Consider the following 22839-nt stretch of genomic DNA (forward strand, 5'->3'; position numbering starts at 1 on the left):
TCTCAGCTCGGATCATGATCTCACTGTTCATGAGTTTGAGGCCCACGTTGGGCTCTGCACTGACAGCCGGAGCCTGCTTGGGATTCTGTCTCTCTCTCTCTGCTGTTCTCCCACTCTCTTGTGCTCTCTTTCTCAAAATAAAGAAATAAACTTAAAAAAAATGTCATTTTGCCATTTGAAACAACAGAGATGTAGCACAAAAGTATAATGCTAAGTGAAGTAAGTCAGAGAAAGGGAAATACCATATGATTTCAGTCATATGTGGAATTTGAGAAACAAATGAACAAAGGAAAAAGTGACAAACCAAGAAACAGATTCTTTTTTTTTTTTTTAATTTTTTTTTTCAACGTTTATTTATTTTTGGGACAGAGAGAGACAGAGCATGAACGGGCGAGGGGCAGAGAGAGAGGGAGACACAGAATCGGAAACAGGTTCCAGGCTCTGAGCCATCAGCCCAGAGCCCGACGCGGGGCTCGAACTCACGGACCGCGAGATCGTGACCTGGGTGAAGTCGGACGCTTAACCGACTGCGCCACCCAGGTGCCCCCCAAGAAACAGATTCTTAACTACAGAGAACAAACTGATGGTTACCAGAGGGAGGTGGGTGGGGGGATGGTTGTGATAGGTGATGGGGATTAAGAGTACGTTTATCATGATGAGCACTGTGTAATGTATAGAATTGTTGGATCATTATATTGTACATCTGAAACTCTTATATGTATGTTAATTATACTCATATTACAAAAATAAACATTAAAAAAGGTAAAGATTAAAAATATAATAAAATTACATATATTATGGTATGTTTCCCCTCAGCCCAAAGATCTCTTGTACAATCATTTCCAACTATTCTGTGACTTGGTCTGGCATCTGGGGTCACTCAGGATACATTCTATTCTTCCTCTACAAGATGGTCTTTTAAATATTTCCCTTAAGTCCTTTTTACTGTTTTTTTTTGTTTGTTTCTTGACTAAGTTAATTTCGTTCTCTTAAGTATCTTATTTATTATGTGTTTTTAAATGTTTATTTGTTTTGAGAGAGTGAGAGAATGTGCGAGCAGGGAAGGGGCAGAGAGAGGAGACAAAGAATTCCAAGCTGGTTCTGTGCCATTAGCTCAGGGCCTGACATGGGGCTCAAAGTCACGCATTGTGAGATCATGACCTGAGCTGAAACCAAGAGTTGGACACTTAAACCGATTGAGCCACCCAGGAGCCCCTTTATTATGGTTTTAAGATCTTTGAGGAATCTGACCCAAATCTTAGGGCACATGAAATATCAATAGCATATTTTTGAGTGTATCAAATCCAACGAAGAGCTTCTGAAGGAATAAAGGTTTAATTTAGAAAGCGTTACACTAGGAATATCATAAATCCTCAATTTAGGCAGTTTCTCATTTAGTATGTGCTTTCAGTGTTTGGCATATATATCTTGCTAGAGGAACAATATCGTGAATGTAAAATTTAATTATTTGAAATCATATACAAATTGAAAACAAATATCTTAGAGCAGGTCTTTTGCTGAGTGCTCTACTGTTGGCTAAGGGTTTGGAAGTGCAGAAGGTTAGAGAGTTCTGAGTCATTGGGGAAATGTTGACTTTACGTCCAGGCCAGGTTATTAGCACCATTGCCTTTCCACACCCTACGTCTTGCCAGTTGGAGTTTGTACTGCTTTGAACTTCAGAACTTCCTTTTACTCTCTCCCTTAGGCTCGCATTGTTACAGCAATTGTAATCCAATCAGAACATTGTCCCAACATCACTGGAAAACCTGAGAAAGGGATAATGGAAACTGTTTGACTATTTTATGTAAAGCATTTGTTTAATGACTGATTAGAAATCAAGCAGCATCAGGAGTAGTGCACATACAGTGAGGTCTTTTGCATTGACAGTAAATGTGTGTCTTCATGTGGTCCTCAGAAGTCATGTGGGGGTGTTTCTACAAAAGGGCCTGCATAGCTGCGGAGATGTTCAAAATTATGATATATAGTCAGCTCTAGGCCAAATTGTTCATTAAAGTAATTAATAGATCTTACCTGGGGTAGAGCACCCTTGGGTACATCAAACAGAAGCACACTGTGCCAGGTAGTCTTGGGCAGCTTTATGCTGACTATAGATACTGGAGAAGCCAGTCGATTTTAGGAACATTATTTGTTATCAGTAGTTCTCAACTGGAGGTGATTTTGCTCCCCAGGGGACATTTGGCAATGTCTGATTTTTGATTATCACAACCTAGTGAGAGGGTATCTAGTAGATGGAGGCTGGGACACTGCTAAATGTCCTATAATGGACAGAACAGCCCCTCACAATAATGAATTATCTACCACCAAATGCCAGTGGTGCTGAAAGTGGGAAACCCTGCTTTATACTGAATTGTTCTAATTAGAATACCTAAAAATCCATGATTCATTGACTGACAATGCCTATTATGTGGCATGATATCTGGGAAGAAAACCAAAATCTCAAAATGATGCCTGTGGGAGAGACTTCTGTGTGAATTATGGTGATCCCACGATTGTTTTATATGTAAGATTAAATATATTATCATGAAGGAGAAAAAAAGGAATCATCTCTGCTTTAACTGTTTGCTAAAATGTTTCTAGGAAATTTCTGCAAGTACTTTTCTTTATACTTGTAGTAATTTTCTCATCTGTTTTTGAGTGAAGTTGGATGTAAGAATGTCAGAAGTGCTTTTTGTATACTGGTCCAAAGAAACAGCAATCCGATTTTTGTGTTCATGGAAACTGAGGTATGTTATTTAAGATCCCAGTGATTTGGTGTTCCCATTTCTAATAGGTGAAGGTGTTAATGGAAAAAGACCTTTAGGATGATTAGTTCAATCTCAACATACTACAGAGGAGGAAAATTAAGACCCAGAGAAAATCTCAGTAACAGACTGAAAGAGCACCTCCAGGTTGAATGCTGAGAGGCATCTTTTGAAAGAAATCTTTCTTGAAAAAGTAGCCTTAACATACAATCAACTTTATCATCTTGGGGAGGTCTTTCAGTTTCACAACGCACCAGAAATATCATGACATTTCAGTTCTTGCAGGCTTTGATGATCTCAGTGGCCTTTTAGTTGGTTTGTGGGCTAAAAAGATTTTTAGGCTAGAAGAGTAAAGAAGATTTTATTTTAGCTGAGTAATACCTGCCCTATGGAGTTGTTGGGGAGATTAGAAATAATACATGTAAAATGCTCAGCACTGTATTCACTACATGCTGGTTAGGTAATAAAAAATAGCAATTGTAGTGTTGGTTTTGATAATGTGGAAACTTTGAACTTGCTGGTGAATTACTGGTTTAACACTATGTCATGCATAACATCTGAGATGTGCATATATGTTTCTAAAGAAGTATTTATTTGTTTTCAGAAATGCCTAAACCAGCTATTTTTGACCCAGAAGGTGGCTCAGTGGGTTAGTGGGAAAATGCAGCTCTGTGAGAAATCCCAGTGTGTTTGGAAAGGTATGGGGCAAAGATTTTGTTTGTCCTTCTTTCCTACCCTTCTCTCTCCCTGCCTTCTTCATTCCTTTTTTATATTTATTAGACTAATAAACATAATTATAAAATTCAGATAATTCTCTCTCCCTGCCTTCTTCATTCCTTTTTTATATTTATTAGACTAATAAACATAATTATAAAATTCAGATAATTTTCTCTCCCTGCCTTCTTCATTTCTTCCTTATTCTTCTTTATCCATTCATCAGTTGGTGGACATTTGGGTTCTTGCCACGGTTTGGCTCTTGTTGATAATGTTTACAACTATTTTCTAAGTAATATTTGTAAACTGCTCTTTTTTGAGATTTTAGACTTTATCATAACTTTCTAGCAGAGTAGATAACAACTTAGTTCTCCTGCCTCATTCACCTCCTTCAATCTACTTACATCACACTTCTAAAAAGTAAACAACCCCTCACACAGTTGGAAATCTGTATATAACTTTTGACTCCCCCCAAACTTAATTGCTAATAGCCTATGGTTGACTGGAGGCCTTAATAATTTGGACAGGTGATTAACACATCTTTTGTATGCCATATATATTACATACTATATTCATACAATAAAGTATGCTAGAGAAGAGAATGTTATTAGGAAAGTTATAAGGGAAAGAAAATACATTTATATTACTGTATGATATTTATAAAAAACAATCTGCATATAAGTGGACCATAGCAGTTAAAACCCATGTTGTTCAAAGGCCAATTGTATTCATTTCAGGTATAAAACATAATAATGTGATATTTGTATATATTGTTAAAAGATCACCACAGTAATTCCAGTTAACATTCATCACCATGCTTAGTTACAGAATTTTTTTTCTTGTGATAAAAACTCTTAAGGTGTACTCTCTTAGTAATTTTCAAATATGTAATCCAGTATTATTATTATTTAAAAAAATTTTTTTTAACATTGATTTATTTTTGAGACAGAGAGAGACAGAGCATGAACGGGGGAGGGTCAGAGAGAGGGAGACACAGAATCCGAAACAGGCTCCAGGCTCTGAGCTGTCAGCACAGAGCCTGACGCGGGGCTCGAACTCACAGACGGAGAGATCACGACCTGAGCTGAAGTCGGCCGCTTAACCGACTAAGCCACCCAGGCGCCCCTGTAATCCAGTATTATTAACTGTAATTGCCATGCTCTACATTACATCCCTATGACTCTTATTTTGTAACTGGAAGTTTGTACCTGTTTTTTAAAAAACCTTTATTGGCCGTGCTTGAGTGTTTCCAGCAACCTTGCAGTTTTACTCACAACTGTAGGTCTTCATGGCTAACACCAAGGCTGGGAGTATTAATCTACTTCTTGGTTTAGCACTGTGAAGCTCTTACGCTTTTATCCAAAGGCATGTGGTCATAGAGACCACAAATTACTTGGGTGGGCTCAACACCTATTCATTTATGTCATTTTTAGTTTGATCACAAGCCAAGTGGTTGTACAGATGAAAAGACAGTGGCCTGTGGTTTATACTTAGTTGGGTCTTTGTTTTTTATTTTTTTATTTTATTTTATTTTTTTAATTTATATATGAAATTTATTGTCAAATTGGTTTCCATACGACACCCAGTGCTCATCCCAAAAGGTGCCCTCCTCAATACCCATCACCCACCCTCTCCTCCCTCCCACCCCCCATCAACCCTCAGTTTGCTCTCAGTTCTCAACAGTCTCTTATGCTTTGGCTCTCTCCCACTCTAACCTCTTTTTTTTTTTTTTTTCCTTCCCCTCCCCCTTAGTTGGGTCTTTGGATGAGAATTAAAACTGAGCCCAAGATATGACCCTGACCTCAGATATTCATTGGTAAAACTAGCCAGAAATAACTGCATGCTCTGGTACAGAACCAGTGAGACAAAGAGCTGAAATAAATGAACCCACAAATGTTTACTGACAAAAACTCAGAGTAGTGTCTATCAGGTAATTGTTGATGTGACAGACAATGGATATGCATAAATTACTTTGATTTAAAATTTTTTTTAACATTTATTTTTGAGAGACAGAGACAGAGCATGAGCAGGGGAAGAGCAGAGAGAGACACACACATGCGTGCACACACACACACACACGCACTCACAGAGTCCAAAGCAGGTTACAGGCTCTGAGCTGTCAGCACAAAGACCCATGCAGGTCTCGAACCACGAACTGCAAGATCACGACCTGAACCGAAGTCTGACACTTAACCAACTGGGCCACCCAGGCACCCCCAAACTACTTTGATTTTAAAAACTCAAGTGACAGAATAAATATTCATAGTATGATATAAGGTTTCTATGTGCTTTCCACAAGGTCTGTTGTCACATTTGGGTCTGGCACTCAGGCTTTTTATTAAAAATATGCCATGAAATATTTTTTAAATATAATTTATTGTCAAATTGGCTTAGAGACAATACCCAGTGCTCATCCCAAACCATGAAATATTTTTAAAATTTTTGTTTCAATGAATACTGAAGTCTTCCTTTTTTCCCTTTCCTTCTCCTACAACTTGTAATTCAGTTTTATCAGGAGGACTACTTTCTTTCTCACTCTGTTATCTCTTAATCCCTGCAAGGATAAATATTATGTTCCTGGGATCATAAAGATATGTAGATGTGTTTGTTTCTTGTAGGCTGCAGAGATGGAGTCAGAGATGAATCCTTCCATCTTAAAAGATTCAATAGTATAAACTATTCCATACTGCAACCAGAGGTGAAGTTTCATCTTACTGGTCTTCGAAATGACTATTGTAAGTTATTTTTTAGATCGTTAATTAAAAAGTTGAGGTGACACATTGTATCCAATGTGGTGGCATGAACTTGAAATTTGATTCTGGAAGAACCTGATGGTCCTTGTGCCTCATGTCCCAAAGCTGTACCATCCAAATACTGTTAATATAGTTTGCCTTTTCCTTGTACAAATTTCACGTTTGGAATGGGTACTGTTGGTGTTGGGAGGGCATGAGCAATATACATATTTTTTACTGTATTAGAATGCACTGAGAAAATAGTGGCCTATTCTTATGCATATATTTTAAACAGATAAATCCAATCAGTCAACAGCCACATGGGGTCTTCTCGTCATGTGCCTACTTTATAATCTAGTTGGGGAGACAGGACTAACTCACATGGAACTTCTAGCAACATGCCAGTGTAGAATATAAATAATGAATTGTGGGATGAAAGGAGCTAGTTCAGTGATCTTTGGATCTTTGTCTAGAAAGACTTTGTGGAGATAATCACACTTGAGCTGGGTCTTGAAAAATGGGTAGGACTTGGAGGGGTGGAGGAGAGAAGATAGAACATTTTTCAGCAACGTTGTTAGTTGGTAGTTAATGATAATGGCAATGAAGAGGATACACTGGGGACTGGTGAACAGGTAGGTAGATGCAAATTTTGTAATCACATAGGTCCCCTCCACCCTCCTCCCCCACTTTTTTTTAGGTTACTGTAGTTGTTCTGCATTTTATGTCTACGAACATTGAAAACTCTACTATTGCTATAAATTTTACTCTAAAAGTCCATATATATTTGTATTTTAAATAAAAGAGGGGACAATGGTCTTTATATTTACCCCAGTATTTACCAATTCTACTCTTCTCTTTCATTCCTGAAGATCTAAATTTCCGTCTCATATGATTTCCCTTCAGCCTGAAAAGCTTCTGTTAGCAATTCTTTCAGATCCGGTTAGTTGGCAAAGGCTTCTCTTATACTCCATTTTATGATATTTTTGCTGCATATAGAATCCTGGGTTGCCAGATTTTTTTCTTTCAGCATTTAAAATATACTGACTTCTGGCCTCCCTGGTTTCTGGGGAGAGGTCTAAGGCCATTTGAAACTTTGTTCTCTTGTTTCCAGGACCTGACTCCACTTACACATGTTAGAATCTTTGAATATTATTCCACAGGACCCTGAGGTTTTGTTCATTTCTTTTTTCAATTTCTTTTCCTATATGTTCTTCAGACTGGATAATTTCTGTTGATTTATATTCAAATATAGTGACTCTTCCCTCTGTCATTTCCATTCTGCTATTGAGCCCATCCAGAAGATTTTTCAGATATTGTATTTTTCAGTTTCAAAATGTCTATTTTATTGTATTTATGGCTTCTATTTTAGTTTTATAGTTTCTATTTTTCTATTCCTCTGCTTCTATTTTCTATGTTTTCCTTCATTTAAAGTAGGTTTTTCTTTACCTCATGGAGAATAATCTATTCTATTCTGCTTATATATTCTATTATAGCTGCTTTAGCATCTTTGTCTGATAATTCCTATAACTGTCATTTTAGGTTTCTCATCTATTGATTATATTTTCCTTTTATATATGCCCAGTAATCTTAAATTGTGTCCTGGACATTGTGGATTATATGTGGTATTAACTCTGGGTCCTGCAGAGAATGTTGTCATTTTTGTCTTAGTTAGGTTTATTGGTCTTGCCTTTTGTGGGTGGCCTTTTAAGTCTCAGATCAGTTTCTTCAGCCTTGATTATGATGGTTTGGGTCTATCCCTTACATATAGGGATCAGAATCCAGGCTGAGACCTAAATGGAGGCTTCAAATCTCAGTTCAGCTCTAAAAGTCTTTGCTAAGCTGATTTGAGTTTTCCCTGTCCTGACACAAATTCTGGGATAGGCTGAGATGTATGTGGGTTCCTACTTTCACCATTAGAGGGTGCCTTTCTGTCTCTCTCTCCCCTCTAGGACTTTCTCTACACACTTTGTCCACTTCAGGCTTCTTTCCCTGGCTTCTTTCACCAGAGATATAGTGATTTTTCTATTGGAGTTTGGGCTGCTGGTGCTACTCCATGACTGGGGCCCATCCTCTGGCAAAACCACGTGAGAAAAAAAGTGAGAAACTCACCCCTCGGCAGGTTGCTTCTTCAAGTTTTGACTCCCTTACTTAGTTTCACTGCTTTTGCTTGCTATCCAGTTCTCAATGGTTTTTTTTTTTTTTTTAATTTTGTTCGGTTGGTTGTTATCATTGGGAGAGGTAGGTTATAGGTGGCTTAGGTCACTATAGTGAAACTGGCGTGCTTCACAGTTTTGTACTGATATGTATCAATCAGGATAAGAGTTTTTGTCTTATAAGAAATAAGATAGGGTCATATGTCAACTACTTCAATTAAAAATAAATAAGGTAGGATACATTAAAATTTTTTAATGTTTATTTATTTTTTGAGAGAGAGAGAGAGAGAGAGAGACAGTATGAGCAGGGAAGGGAGCAGAGAGAGAGGGAGACACAGAATCCGAAGCAGGCTCCAGGCTCTGACCTGTCAGCACAGGGCCTGACATGGGACTTGAACCCACGAACCACAAGATCATGACCTGAGCCGAAATTGGAGGCTTAACTGACTAAACCACACAGGCACGCCTTGGTAGGATACATTTTAGAATGTGGTCATACAAATATGGTTTCTTTTGGCAGTTAAAGAGTTCTTAGAGTATAAGCTGGAGAATGCTGCTAGGAACTTTCAGGTATCATATATAAGTCAGTGACCATTTCTTCTAGATATATGTAGTTGGGTGGTATTTTGGTTAGAAATGATGGTGGCATCTATCATATGGATATTGTAGGTTCAAGGATGTCTCCATAAGAGTTATGTGCCTTCCCCTTATGTTTATTGCAATATTATTTACAATAACCAAATTATGGAAGCAGCCTAAGTGTCCATCAATAGATGAATGGATAAAAAGATGTGATACACACACACACACACACACATACATGTGTGTGTGTGTATATATATATATATATATATATACACATATACATATCTATATACATATGATGAAATATTATTTAGCCATAAAAAAGAATGATATCTTGCCATTTACAACAACATGGATGGATATAGTTTTTTTTCGATGGATATAACTTTAAGTGAAATAAGTCAGTCAGAGAAAGACAAATACCATATGATTTCACTCATATGTGGAATTTAAGAAACAAAACAGATGAACAAAAGAAAAAAGAGACAAAGCAAAACCGGACTTTTAACTATGGAGAAGAAACTGATCATTACCAGAGGGGAGGTGGGTTGGGGGGGTGGGTGAAATAGGTGAAGGTGGTTAAGAGTACACTTACTGGGGCGCCTGTGTGGCTCAATCAGTTAAGCGTCCGACTTTGGTTCAGGTTGTGATCTCATGGCTTTTGAGTTTGAGCCCCGCGTTGTGCTATGTGCTGCTAGCTCAGAGCCTGGAGCCTGCTTCAGATACTGTGTCTCCCTCTCTCTCTCTGCCCCTCCTCTGCCCACGCTCTGTCTCTCTCTCTCTCTCAAAAAATAAATTAACATTAAAAAAAAAGAGTACGCTTACTGTTATGAGTACTGAGTAATGTGTAGAAATGTTGAATCACTATATTGTACACCTGAAACTAATATAACACTGTATGTTAACTACGTTAGAATTAAAACAAAAACAAAAACAGAACGAAGGGCCAGATAATTTCAATGAAAAAAATTTATGGACTTTTAATTTTTAGTGTTTGTTAGAGAAGGTACATGGGTGGTAATAATGGTAGATGAAACTTGGAAGTTCTCTAAATGACTCTAAATATATTTGATGTAAATAGTAAGCATTATTACTTCTTTGTGAATCTTGACACAAAGTTGTAGTTTTTATTTTTGAACTTCTAATGATCTGCTTGCATGGGTGATTCTATTTTCCAACTGACTATGGGAAAGGTATTAAATTTGTTCATCTGTCTATAAAAAAGTTGTTTATTTGAAAATTACTTTTATTTGGTTGAATAATTACCCTAATATGAACATCTTTTCTTGTAGATCTCAATATTCTAGATTGGAATTTTCAAAATCTTGTTGCTATAGCCCTTGGATCCTCTGTGTACATCTGGAATGGGGAAAACCACAATAAGATTGAAAATATAGACTTCACTCTCAATTGTAACTATGTATCTTCTGTGTCCTGGATAAAAGAGGGAAACTGCCTGGCAGTTGGCACCAGTGAGGGAGAAGTACAAGTAATGGATGGTTTTTTTCTCCAAATGTGCTCTGTGTAATTGCTAGATGTCTAAAATTGACATTTAATAGTAAGTTAATACACAATAGAGAAATTATATTAGTTGTGTCATTTGAAACTATGGAGAGTGAGTTGCCTAGGTGGCTCAGTTGGCTAAGTGTTGGACTCTTGATTTTGGCTCAAGTCATGATCTCATGGCTCATGCGAGCCCCACGTGGGGCTCTCTGCTGACAGCAAGGAGCCTGTTTGGGATTCTCTCTCTCTTTGCCCATCCCTCACACACACATACACACACACACACACACACAGACACACAGACACACAGACACACAGACACACAGACACACACTCTTTCCCTCTCAAAATAAATGCAAAACAAAAAACAAACTACGGAGAGTGAGAGTATACACCATTCTGATTCTTATCTGAATGTCATTTAATGAGGACTTAAGGATACTCTAGATCATGACCTGAACTGTAATCAACAGTCAGATGATTAACCACCCAGGCAACTCTATATTTACCTTTTTAAAAGTCTTTTCTCTGTTTTTTTTCAAATTAAAGTTGGGTTTGTAGACACCCCAGTGTTACGACTTTGGAGAGATGAAGATAACCTTCAGCTTTCCTTTTCCACCTCAAGCCATGATCAGGAGTAGAGTTACTTAAAATAAATGAATTTTTTCTCTGATAGCCTCTCTGAAGTGTGAATTTACCAGTTTTAATCTATTTACTTTCTCATGTATTATTATTCTTATTAGCAATAGTGTAAACAATATTGCTCATGTGTTCAATGACTTTGGAGGGCCACAGATGTCACTCACTACTTTCTCACCTCTGTGGTGATATTGGATGCTATGAAGGTTATGTCATGATTTCATCTTATAACAAAGTTCTCTTTCTCATATGGGTCAGAATATCATTTATAGTGGCAGAAAAGGAGTTTCTTAGCCTGTCGGTGGATTTCCAGATATGAAATTCCCACAATTTAGAAGAAACTATAAGTATGAAAGCCATTTTCAACATGGTGGCTTCCCACTGAATTCACCTGGGAAAGTTTAAAATAAATACCATATCCACAGACTCTACCTCCCTCATTAAATCAGAATGGCTAGCATCCATAGCATGCTCCCTAGGTGATGGAATATACAGACAGTGTGGAGAAATGCTGCCCAACGTTAAAGGTGCTCACTGAGCTTTCCTTTGGTACAAGGACTGGCTATATCAACATTAATTGGCTGTGAGGCCTTTGAGAATATAGTGGGCTGTGAAAATTTTAATGCTATATACTCTCCTTGTTAATTTTTTTTATTAAATTTTTTTTTTTTTTTTAGCTATGGGATGTGGTAACTAAAAAGCGGCTGAGAAATATGCTTGGTCATTTGTCAGTGGTTGGGGCTTTGAGCTGGAATCACTATATTCTTAGCAGGTAAGAAGCATCTTATTGCAACCAATTATATTTATATCATCAAAGGATTATGGGGGCTGAGTGAACAGAACTATAATATTTGAAACCAAAACCAAAACAAACCAAAACAAAATAGGCTATTAGTTCGCAGTTATGACTCTACCCTCTCAGATATTCTGATCTTCTGGTTATGTGAGTGGTCCAGTGGCCACAGGTACCATGGTGGCTATGAGCCTACGCCATATGCTAGTACTGGAAAGTGAGTCTCAGGATTCAGTAAATTTTCAGACAAAATGTAAAACTGTTTAAGCAAAAAGTTTCTCTGTACCAAGTAATACCTACTAGAGGGATATTTTGTTGAAATCAAGTATTTATTCCTATCAGGATCAAGACTTTGGAATATGTTAAGCTTTCTGAGGTACGTTTCCAATTCACAGACCCACAGACGTCAGTACTGGACGGAACCTCATAGAGTAGCCAGTTCTGTGGTTCTCAAACTTGAGCATGCATCAGCACTACCTGAAGGGCTCCTTAAAGCACAGATTGCTGGCCTCGCGGAATTTGATACAGTAGAGCTGAAGGTGCACTGATAATTTGCATTTCTAATTTTCAAAGAGATGCTGATGCTTTATCATTTTTGAGAACTACTGGTTTAGTCTGACTACTTCTTTTTAACCAGAAAAGTTAGGTGACTTGTCCCAGTGATCCTAAATCATTGATCTGAAAACATATTGCTTTTAATAATTGCCATTCATCTTTATACTGTAGCTTTTTTTAAATGTTTATTTATTTTTGAGAGGGGGGTGGTGGTAGGGAGGGGTAGAGAGAGAGGGAGACAGAGGATCCAAAGTGGGCTCTGTGCTGATAGCAGAGAGCCCAATGCTGGGCTCAAACTTAGGAATCGTGAGCCAAAAGTCAGATGCTTAACCGACTGAGCCAGCCAAGTGCCCCTATACGGTAGTTCTTAAGATAGGTTTAAATTAAATAAATTCCAAAGCCTTTTTATAATTTCTTTAAGTGGCTAAGATATAAATTTGAGATTTTAATACCTTGTGATTATAAGCCCAACCTAAAAACACTTAAAATACCATATAAAGGGCTAATCATTTACTGTGAGAGGTTGTAGTGAGGTCAGTTCTATATTTGAATTCCTTTCATGGGCTGCATTATTTAAGCTTAATTTTATTATCCATGAGGAAAATGAACAGATCCTTTTCTTATAATAATAGCAATGAACATTTTTGGAGTACCGTGTGCCAGGCATTGTGCTATACTGGTTATGCGTGTAATTGTGTCTTAATCCCTGCAACAACGCTATGAAGTGTTTTCTAATCCACCTCCCCCCCACCCCCAACCTTTTCTTAATGAAGAAACTAAGACACTAGCCTGAGGTCACGTGGTTAGTAAAGGGGGCAGAGTCAGGCTTTGAACCCAGGTTGTCTGGCCGCAGAGCCCATATTGTTCATCAGAATGCTATTCAGTGTGGTGCCTGAATGGTTTTTAAATATGATACTGGATTGTGAGAAATTTCAGAAATAATTGAAGGTAGTTTTTTACTTGCTCCTTGGGGCAAATTAAACTCATTCAGAAAGAGTTCATTAACTTTGATAGAGGGATAGGATCTTTACCATTATTTGGATCCAAATCACTAAGACTGAGGAGACATTATCCACTGATTTTGAATCACATTGCAGTTTTTCTGTGACATTCAGATAGTTTTATACTCTTTTAAGATATTAGTAGCATTAACAAAACTAATAATGGATTTGTAGCTTAAGAGAAAAAGGACATAATACATTTCTATGTCTGACATTTTACTATAAATACATAAATATATTTACTAAAATATATTTAGTATATATACTAAAACTATTTCATTGGGATAATAGGAAATATTCTGAGTTCCAGGAAAGTACTATTTCCTAGGTTCGGTACAAAGACTCCTTCCTGAAAAAATAGGGTAATCTTTTAAATTTATCTTTTCTATAGCTGCCTGCATCATAGTAAAGCCGTTAGAAATATCTATCAAAGGATATCCTCTTGATACCCAGATTTGAAAGTCTGCCCCACAAATTTTTTTTCACTTGTGAAAACAATAACCCAGGCAGAATCCTCTATCGTGACTAATACAAAGAATGTTCAAAACCTGTGCTGTGAATCTGTCCTGAGGGGCCTCTTGGTAGTGTGGACTATGCTTTCCTTCATGTTTTCAAATGCTTGTTAGCAATAGGGCTCAAGTTTTCTGCCAGAAACCTACCCCTTTACCTCCGTGCAGTGGGTCGAGGTTGGGCCGAGTTTATCATCACGACGTTCGGGTAGCCCGGCATCACGTTGGAACACTTCACCACCAACAAGCTGTGTGTGCTCTGAAGTGGTCGCCTGACAGTAGGCTGCTTTCCAGTGGCTGTAGTGACGGACTGCTGACTATATGGCCCGGTGACCCGAGTGCAAAAGCACAGGTTCAACCACTGAAAGTCATACCCCAACCTACAGCAGTCAAGGTAAGAGCATCAATCACTTTCCAAGTTGCTCTTTACGAAGAGATCACTGAGTATCCTTTGCACCTGAGAACAAAGCCATTAAGCCAATGTTTTGAGATTTTCTTCGCCCAGAATTTGTTTTGGATTTTGCCATCACTCTCCTCAAAGACAATCCTATTTATATTTCCCATGCATCAGGTTTTGTGGTTTGTAAGTGACCGAAACCAGAGTTAATCTTGAGCTTCAGCAAAAAAGTAAATATATTTTCTTTTACAACTGAGGAGTCCGGGATACATACAGCTGTTTCAAATATTGTCTGGATCTAGGGCCTTAAATAATGTCATTAGAGTTCTGTCTCTTTGGCTCTTGGCTCTGCCTGTCTCTGTTTCAATTCATTCTTTATTCAGAGTCCATTCTGTGGGCAAGATGGCTCTTATCAGCTTTAAATTCAGATTCTCCCAGATGGGAACTGGTGAAGAAACTACCGTTCCCTGTAACTGTGGTAGAAAAGTACCAGGCAGGACTCTGATATGAACTTGGACACATTCTCATCTCCCAACAGATAATTGCGGCCAGAGAGATGGGTACACTGACTGGTGAGGCCTGAGTCATGAGCTCACACCCATGAGAGGAAACCTGTTACCAGAAGGAGGAGGAAGGGTGCTTCACACTTAAACCAATATTCACCATGCTCTGTATAATATATATTTTTTATTTCTCTGTATTTTAAATTCTTATTTCTAGTGAAAAAATCCATACTTTCATTCCTTTGGTGACATAGAGATATGTGTTGGCCTCAGTCTAGTCCCAGGATATTTATCACTTATAGAGCAAAGAAATGGTTCTACTTTACTAACTATGAGCAAATTTATTGGAATGAGAACTTAAAACATTATCATGGAGTTTCCTGATAGAGGGTTTAACATAAAATACCTGCTGCTAAGGAATAGTGGTGGCCCAATACTCTGGCTTGTGGATTTTAATATCCACAGAACATTAAGAATGATTTTAAGTCCAAATGCCCATTATTAATGATTTGAAAAAAAGTAGGAAAAACATATGTAAAATATTCTGTCAGCAAACAAAATGTAAAACAAAACAAAGCAAAATAGAAACCCAGCATGTGAAAAACCCAAGCCAAGCCAAACAAGTTACTTTCTTATACACCTTGTTGTCAGAAATACAATGAATTCAACCAAGAGTTTCTGAAACGTGAGCAAGTCAAGCTTGTGGCAGCTTAATACCAGGATAGATCTATAGATATCTATATACAGATTAGTAGAAATGAAATATTTGTTAGAATGTCCTTTAAAATGGCTATTACTCATCATTTGAATTATCAGTAGAAATATGAAACACTGAATCTTATTTTTCAGAATTAACTATAGTAATTTATAAACAAGTAAATCAAAGGCAATTTTATTTCCTGAAACGTATTAGGATTTGAAATGCATGAGTGGTTTTGACTTGTGAGCAATCATGTGTGGCTCCATTTTGTCTTTTCTTCTCTGACCTAGAACCTAAAGACACAGGGAGACAAATGAGAGGAAGGCTGCATTTCATAACCAGATTCTAGGGGACATGTCAACTACTCCAGCAGTGGAGTTTTGCCACATAGGACATGTTGAGTGTATTTTTCGGAACATATTATTGGGTGATTTTTCTTTGTTTAAAAATATTTGCAATTGTTATCAACATTTAAGGAAGGCACCTAATAGGTGGTCTCTAGTCCCTTCGGAGTAACCTCTAGAGATTGCCATTGCTCCTGCCTTTAGATCAGAGGTCCAGGAGAGCTGTGGCGTGTGCAGACCTCTGGCACTTCTGCTTACCTGAGCAGGCACATTCCCAAACTCACTTTCTCCAAGGCTGACCTGCCTGTGTGCTTATTTGAACTTTAAAGGCCATGGATTGGTGTCCCTGGCAGTCTGCAGTCCTTGCTGTTGGAGGCGGAATGAAGGACGGACACTTACATATCTTGGACATAAATACTGGGCAAACCATCCAGACCCCAAACATGAACTCACAGGTAACAGTCTCTGCTGGAGTTGACCTTCACTCTGATATTCTAGAACCTTGTGAAAATGATTCATGAGAGAGCCTAGGACCCAAACACACCTTTCTGTACTTGCTGAGTCTATTGGGATTTCAGTTCTCGAGAGTTTCTCTTTCTAAAACCTTTATCTGTGAGTTGAAAGTTAATTTGTGTATCCTTTTCCCCCCAGATTTTTTCCACATTTCCCTTTTTTCTCGGCACTGCTTTGACGGTGTGCCAGTCTACTTAAATTTGTGGGTTAATTGCAGCTAAACCTATTTGTGTATTTAGTCCTTTGTTGCCTTGGGATAAACTTTCCTAGAACTCACGTCATTCCTCTAACACCCTAACCCCAGCTGCGGACTGGAGGATGCACGTGGACAGAACACACTGCCTAGAATCAGTTTGAAACACGTTCATAATGAATCAGACATTGCCATAATTCTGTGTTTTGGGGGCCATTCTTACAGATTTGTTCCCTAATCTGGCTCCCTAAGACAAAGGAGATTGCAAGTGGCCAAGGTACTCCTAAGAATGATGTGACTGTGTGGGCCTGTCCCGGTCTGGCCAGGTCGGCTGGATTTTTTGGTAAGTAAATAGGTGAGTAAAATGCCATGTATCTATAGCTAAGTGAGGTGTCATTGGCAGGAAAAGCCCTAAGTGAAAGATTTTTCCCCGCTGGCTCTTTGGAATAGATATTTTGTCAGAGGAGAAAGGCCTACAACCACCTCGGGGTGTGTATAGGTGAGAGCTTCTGAATTTGACTAAGATTTTTCATCACTTAAAATTGTCATGTCTTCTCCTTCTTGCATACCTGTGTGGATGAAGGGACAGTTCCTAAACTATGTTTTTGAATTCTGGAGTTAGTATCATAAATCGTCTTACCTTACTTTGCAGAAGAACCAGCAGTGCTGGAATGTGTGGGAGATAAGGAAAGATGAAAAGGGTGAGATGTTGTTCTCTGAGGGGAGACCACTGAAGATCAAGAAGCCCTGGTGCTCCCCTGCCCCTTCAAGACAGAAAATGGTTCTTTCTCAGTTTAGTTCTATAAACATTTATGGGGTGTTTCTTGAGAAGAAGATCCCATGATGGGGAGCAAGACTCAGGTTTCATCCTCAAGGGTCTTAAATCCTCTCGGGGACAATCTGGAATGTTCAAGGGGGTTCATGGGTGAATAGGTATCCCCTTCTACCCAGCCCTGGTAAATATGAAGATAGAAATTATGGTTGATGATGGAACAAAGTATGGCATCCAATCTCTTGTAGGCTTCTGATAACATATCCTGTCTTCTTCCTCTTCACACGCAATGTGTGTCCTGGTCAGTACCTGGGATTTAATTATTCAATGCCCACTTAATGTGCATCTAGCATGTGTGAGGCACTTTTTGGGGGTGTTGGGAATATACATGTAAACAAGACAGACATTATCTTTGCCCTTATGGAGACTACACTTTTGTGGGAAGAAACAGACAAACCCCCAAATATATATCCTGTTAGACAGAGGTAATACTTTGACTCTCTTTGCAGATTCTGATAATGTCATTTGGCAACAACAACAACAAAAAACACCCTTCACAGAAAGACTTCCTGCTCCTGCTGGTCAGTCTGACTGGACCTCTGACTGACCTTGGGATGACCTTTATATCTTTATACCGTGTGATTTGGTAAATAAAAATGTAGGCAGTTCTTGATAGAGCTACTTGGGGGGCCAGCCATGAGTGTAGGATGGACATGAGTTGATCCTTTGCAATTTTAAATCATAAGACATGCAGTGCATGGGATGTTTTCTGATTAGAGAAACATTTTTAATCAAGCCTTAAGCCTGATTCTTCATAAAACTACAATTCCAGTAGCTAATTAGATCCTTCAGATAGGTTAGGACATCTGATAGCTACTCGAGTAAATTTGCTGATACTTGGAATAAAGAATGAACTTAATTGGTACGTTTTCTTTTTTCTCTAGCTTTAACAAACCATAAATTCTTGGGGCATGTGAGTGGCTGAGTCGGTTGAGCATCTGACTCTTGATTTCGGCTCAGGTCATGATCTCAGGGTCTTGGGATCAAGCCCCACATCTGGGCTTTGCACTGATCATGGAGCCTGCTTGGGATTCTCTCTCTCTCTCTCTCTCTCTCTCTCTCTCTCTCTCTCTCTTCCTCTGCCCCTCTCTACTGCTCATGCTCTGTCTCTCCCTCTAAATAAATTTTTAAAAAACATTAAAAAAAAACAAACTATAAATTCTTTAGCATCTTTAGTAATGCTTTGTGAATTTCTTTCATTGATATTAGAATTCCAAAGAGTGCATTTAACCTTTTCTCCTCTTAACATGTTTATGGTCAGAGAAGATGCAGTTACTTTTGAGGTCTTAGACACTAATTCTCATCTCTGATGCAGTAGTATCTTCCACATGCGATATTTCTCAAAAATGTTTAGCAGGGTGGGTGTTATACAAACACACGTCAGGTGGTTAGCATTAAAAAATGAAATAGAATAGAATAGAATGGAAAAATGTATATGTAGGTATTATTTTGGAAAACTTTTGTTACGCTGTGCAGTACAGATATGTGTCTAATATGGGGCTACTACATAAAATGTAGTTTTGAACTGTGAGTTGTGGTCAGAAAATTTGGAAAAAGACTATTCTAGATTCTGGCCATGCCCTTCCTTAGTCTCACTCTGTTAACCACAGTCATGATTTTCTGGGGGGAAAATTCAGTTAAAGAAGCCTCACCCATATAACTTCAGAAGAAAGAAAGCTTACCATTTTCCTTCCCCTCATCCCCCCCCAAAGTTGTAATTTACAAGCTTTGAAGCGGGAGTGGGTAACTTTCTAGCCTATAAGTGAGATCTGGCCTTTGATTTGGTTTCATCAGTCCATAGCACATGCATCCATATGTGGTCTCCTTTATAATGATAGCTGCATAAAGAAAACAAAACTTTCAATCCTTTCAGTGATAATATTCTTAGAATTTAGGGATATAAATCCTAAAGGATGACTTTTGGCTGAGATAAAGATGGCATTTCCCACTTAATCTAGTAAATTAAGATTGTCACTTATGAGAGAAGTATTTCGAGAATGCCTTTGCTTCTGATACAAACTCCATTTTCCTAACAAATCCTAGAAGTAGCTGTCCATTTTTTTAAGTTGAGACATTTTTCAAAGCCTGCTTTAGAAAAGATATGTAATTTTTTTCTCTGTTACTCCTCTTGCACTTTCTTTCTTTTTAAAAAATGTTAATTTATTTTTGAGAGAGAGAGAAAGAGAGAGAGAGCGAGCAGGGGAGGGGCAGAGAGATGGGGACAGAGGATCCAAAGCAGGCTCTGCACTGACAGCAAAGAGCCTGAAACAGGGCTTGAACTCAGGAGCTGTGAGATCATGACCTGAGCGGAGATCAAGAATCAGACACTCAACTATCTGAGCCACCCAAGCGCCTCTCTTAAGTTTAATTTGAAAGTATTTATGTAATGTTATTTTTTTAAGTTTGTTTGTTTATTTAGAGAGGGAATGAGTGCATGAGTGGGAAAGGGGCATAGAGAGGGAGAGAGAGAATCCCAAGCAGGCTTTGTGCTGTCAGTGCAGAGCCCTATGCCGGCCTCAATCTCACCAACTGTGAGATCATGACCTGAGCTAAAATCAAGAGTCAAATGCTTAGCCAACTAAGCCATTCAGGTCTCCTGTGTAATGTTCTATATTTATGCTAACTAAATTAAGTGGCTTTTCATTTATATTGCTTTAATTTTTAAGTGTTTAATTAAAAAATAAGGGACAGTGGTCTTCAATAGGAGAAAAGATTCTTCTTTGCTCTGGGTTTGGAGGATGGGCTAAATGTTTAGAGCATTGGATTTGATTATAGTTCTGGTCCTGCCATGAATTAGCTCTGTGACCTAGGACAAGACCTTTGGTATTCCTGAATTTTTTTTTTTTCCTGTATAAAATAAGGGATCTGCTTTGTATCTATGAATCTACATTTTTTTAATGTACTGACACACCTGCGGCAATCCCATGTCACCATAGGGGCATGTGTGTATGTACATGCGTGTGAACATGCAGGAGAGGATTAGGAGTGATATGTGTGGATGGAAATATTCCCAAGTTTCTAAGATATGTCTCCTTTGGGAGTGGAATAGTATATTTGCACTTCTTGCTGCTGAGAATCAGGTGTCAGAACACAAGATTATTTCTGAAATTCCAGAATTCACTTGAGTTGTAAGCTGTACTGGTCCTATGAGGAGATGACCACTCACCTACTTAGATTTTATGTGTGCCCCCAATTACTTCCTCACTCAAAAGCTTATCCAACCTCGTTCCTTCCCCCCATCATCCCAGCCTCAGCCTCCTTTCATGGAGTCAGTTTTGCCTGCTTTGGCCTGAAGTTTTGATTGTTACAGTCACTGTTGGGTTAGGATAGGTTTTGCCAAGTATTTTCCAAGGAACAGGAGCCATGTGAGATGCTTGCATCAAAAGGACTCTCATAAAATATGTTTCAGAAATGCTGCCTATTATACTCTCTTCTCCCAAATATAGCAGTCTTAAAATAAGGAATCCTGTTTCATTCTTTTTAACCTGGAGCTCCCAAACTCATGTGAGCATTAGACACTTTTTCCATATTTAATACCCATTAACTTCATATAGAACTACTGTTCCACAAAGTGGTTTTTTTGGGGAGATGATTGGTTACGTAACAAAAAAGGGGTATTGTCTCCGGAATTAGATAACTAAGACTCATATTTGCTTTGCGGGAGAGGTTTTTGGGTCCTTTTCTATTAAGCTGAATCAATTTATTTGATTAGCTCCTTGAAATCTAGATCCCAAGGGGAGGACGTTTTTGGAAAGGTTAAGAAAAGGGATGGTATGGGAAGCAGGAGCACAGCAATAGCAATTGCTGGGTGTTGGTGGATTAGAGAAGATAGAAGTGATAGTGGTTTGGGGCGTGAAGGGTGTGATGGGCTAAAAAATGATTCCTAAAGGTATCCTCCTCAAATTCCTGGAAGCTGTGATTGTGATCTTATTTGGAGAAAAGATCTTCGCTGATGTAATTAAGCTGAGGATCTTGAGATGAGATCATCCTGGATTATCCAGATGAACCCTAAGTCCAATGACAAGTGTCCTTACAAGAGACACACAGAGAACAGACACACAGAATAGGGGCCGTATGACCACAGAGGCAGAGAATAGAGTGATGTGGCCCCGAATAAAGGACTGCCAACAGCTAGAAGAGGAGAAAGTTGGAACCTCCCCAGGAGTCTCCAGAGGGAGGCAGCCCTGTCCACTCCTTGATTCTGGACTTCTGGTCACCAGAACTGTAAGACAGTAAGTTTCTCTTGTCTCAGGCAGTTTTTGGTAACGTGTTGCAGCAGCCCAAGGAAACTAATACAAGGGGGAAGAGGTCTGAAAAGGAAATGGTGAAGCAAAACCTCAGCCACTTTAGGGTACTGACCATAGTTGGCTCTGTTTACCACAGCACAGGCTCAGTGGGAGCATGAGCTCCAAACTCGGCAGGTTTTGGAGAAGCCTTCATCCTGGGGTGGGATTTGTGGCCCCACCTCAGCAACAGCTCTTGTCATGTGGGACATTAACTGTCTTCCCCTTTTCCCACAGGCCACAGGGGCAGAGTGCTGCACCTGGCTTTGAGTCCAGACCAGACCCGAGTGTTTTCTGCCGCAGCTGATGGCACAGCCTGTGTATGGAACTGCTGTGAGTCGTCACTCAGCCCCTCTGTGAGCTCCAGTTTCCTCACTTTGAAGTGAGAATGATGACATTGGCCTTGTCTTCTCCATGGGGTTGTGGTGAGGATCAAATAGGATAAAGTGCTTTTCTTGTGGTGAATGTCTGTTTTCCTGACTTTCTTTCTCAGGTTGCTTTATTTTCCTCACTTCCTCCTGTTGGATTTCCCAGACATTGTCTTGGCCTCTTTTCTACTTTCCTCTCCCTCCTGCTCCTCTTCTTCCTCCTCCTTTTTCTTCTTTTTTCTCTATCTCTTCCTTGTTAGAGATGCATTTCCACTGCCATAGTCAGAATATCTATAAAAGATTTCCAAACTCCTTTTTCCCACTTGACTTTCCAAGCTCCAGCCTCACCCTTCTTTCTGCCTCTGGGTATTTCCTTTCTGAGATCCTTTCTTATCTTTAGCTCAAACTCAGAATGTTAAAAATACATACAAATAATATTTTGCTTGAAAAATATTGATTAAAATCCTACTGTATGGTAGGCAGTATGTTAAGCATGCATTTTATTTCCTCTCAAAATGAGATCTTCCATAGGACTTCCTTGTCCCCTTTCGTGGTCTCATCCTTATCCTGGTCATCCCGTCACTCAGGAAACATGCAGATTATTCTGCTGCATGTTTACTCCATTTACCTTTTCTCTTTCTCTCCCTTTTGTTTCAGCCTAGGCATGTCCTGAATGCCTGATGACCACTCTGTTGTAATTCCTTCTGTTTTTCCTATCTTTATTCTTCATGGGTCTCCACACCACTGTTAGGTTACATTT

At 38.8% G+C, this 22839-nt stretch overlaps 1 protein-coding gene across 2 annotated transcripts in view; it reads left to right on the top strand.

Moving 5' to 3' along the window:
* CDC20B (cell division cycle 20B) overlaps positions 1–22570 on the top strand; it is a 49192-nt gene extending 26622 nt beyond the window's left edge. The window contains exons 5-12 of one of the 2 annotated variants that reach the window (XM_040453322.1): positions 3367–3460; positions 6095–6211; positions 10239–10435; positions 11766–11860; positions 14115–14340; positions 16220–16345; positions 16822–16939; positions 21949–22570. In XM_040453322.1, the coding sequence (XP_040309256.1) occupies positions 3367–3460; positions 6095–6211; positions 10239–10435; positions 11766–11860; positions 14115–14340; positions 16220–16345; positions 16822–16939; positions 21949–22097 (1122 nt within the window). In that variant the 3' untranslated portion in view covers positions 22098–22570. The remainder of the gene's footprint in view (positions 1–3366; positions 3461–6094; positions 6212–10238; positions 10436–11765; positions 11861–14114; positions 14341–16219; positions 16346–16821; positions 16940–21948) is intronic. The other variant, XM_040453328.1, reaches the window with a different exon arrangement.
* The last annotated feature ends 269 nt before the right edge of the window (positions 22571–22839 follow it).

The sequence above is a fragment of the Herpailurus yagouaroundi genome, unplaced genomic scaffold (genome assembly GCF_014898765.1).
Source record: "Herpailurus yagouaroundi ecotype Mexico unplaced genomic scaffold, PumYag 29, whole genome shotgun sequence".
Classification (NCBI taxonomy): domain Eukaryota; kingdom Metazoa; phylum Chordata; class Mammalia; order Carnivora; family Felidae; genus Herpailurus; species Herpailurus yagouaroundi.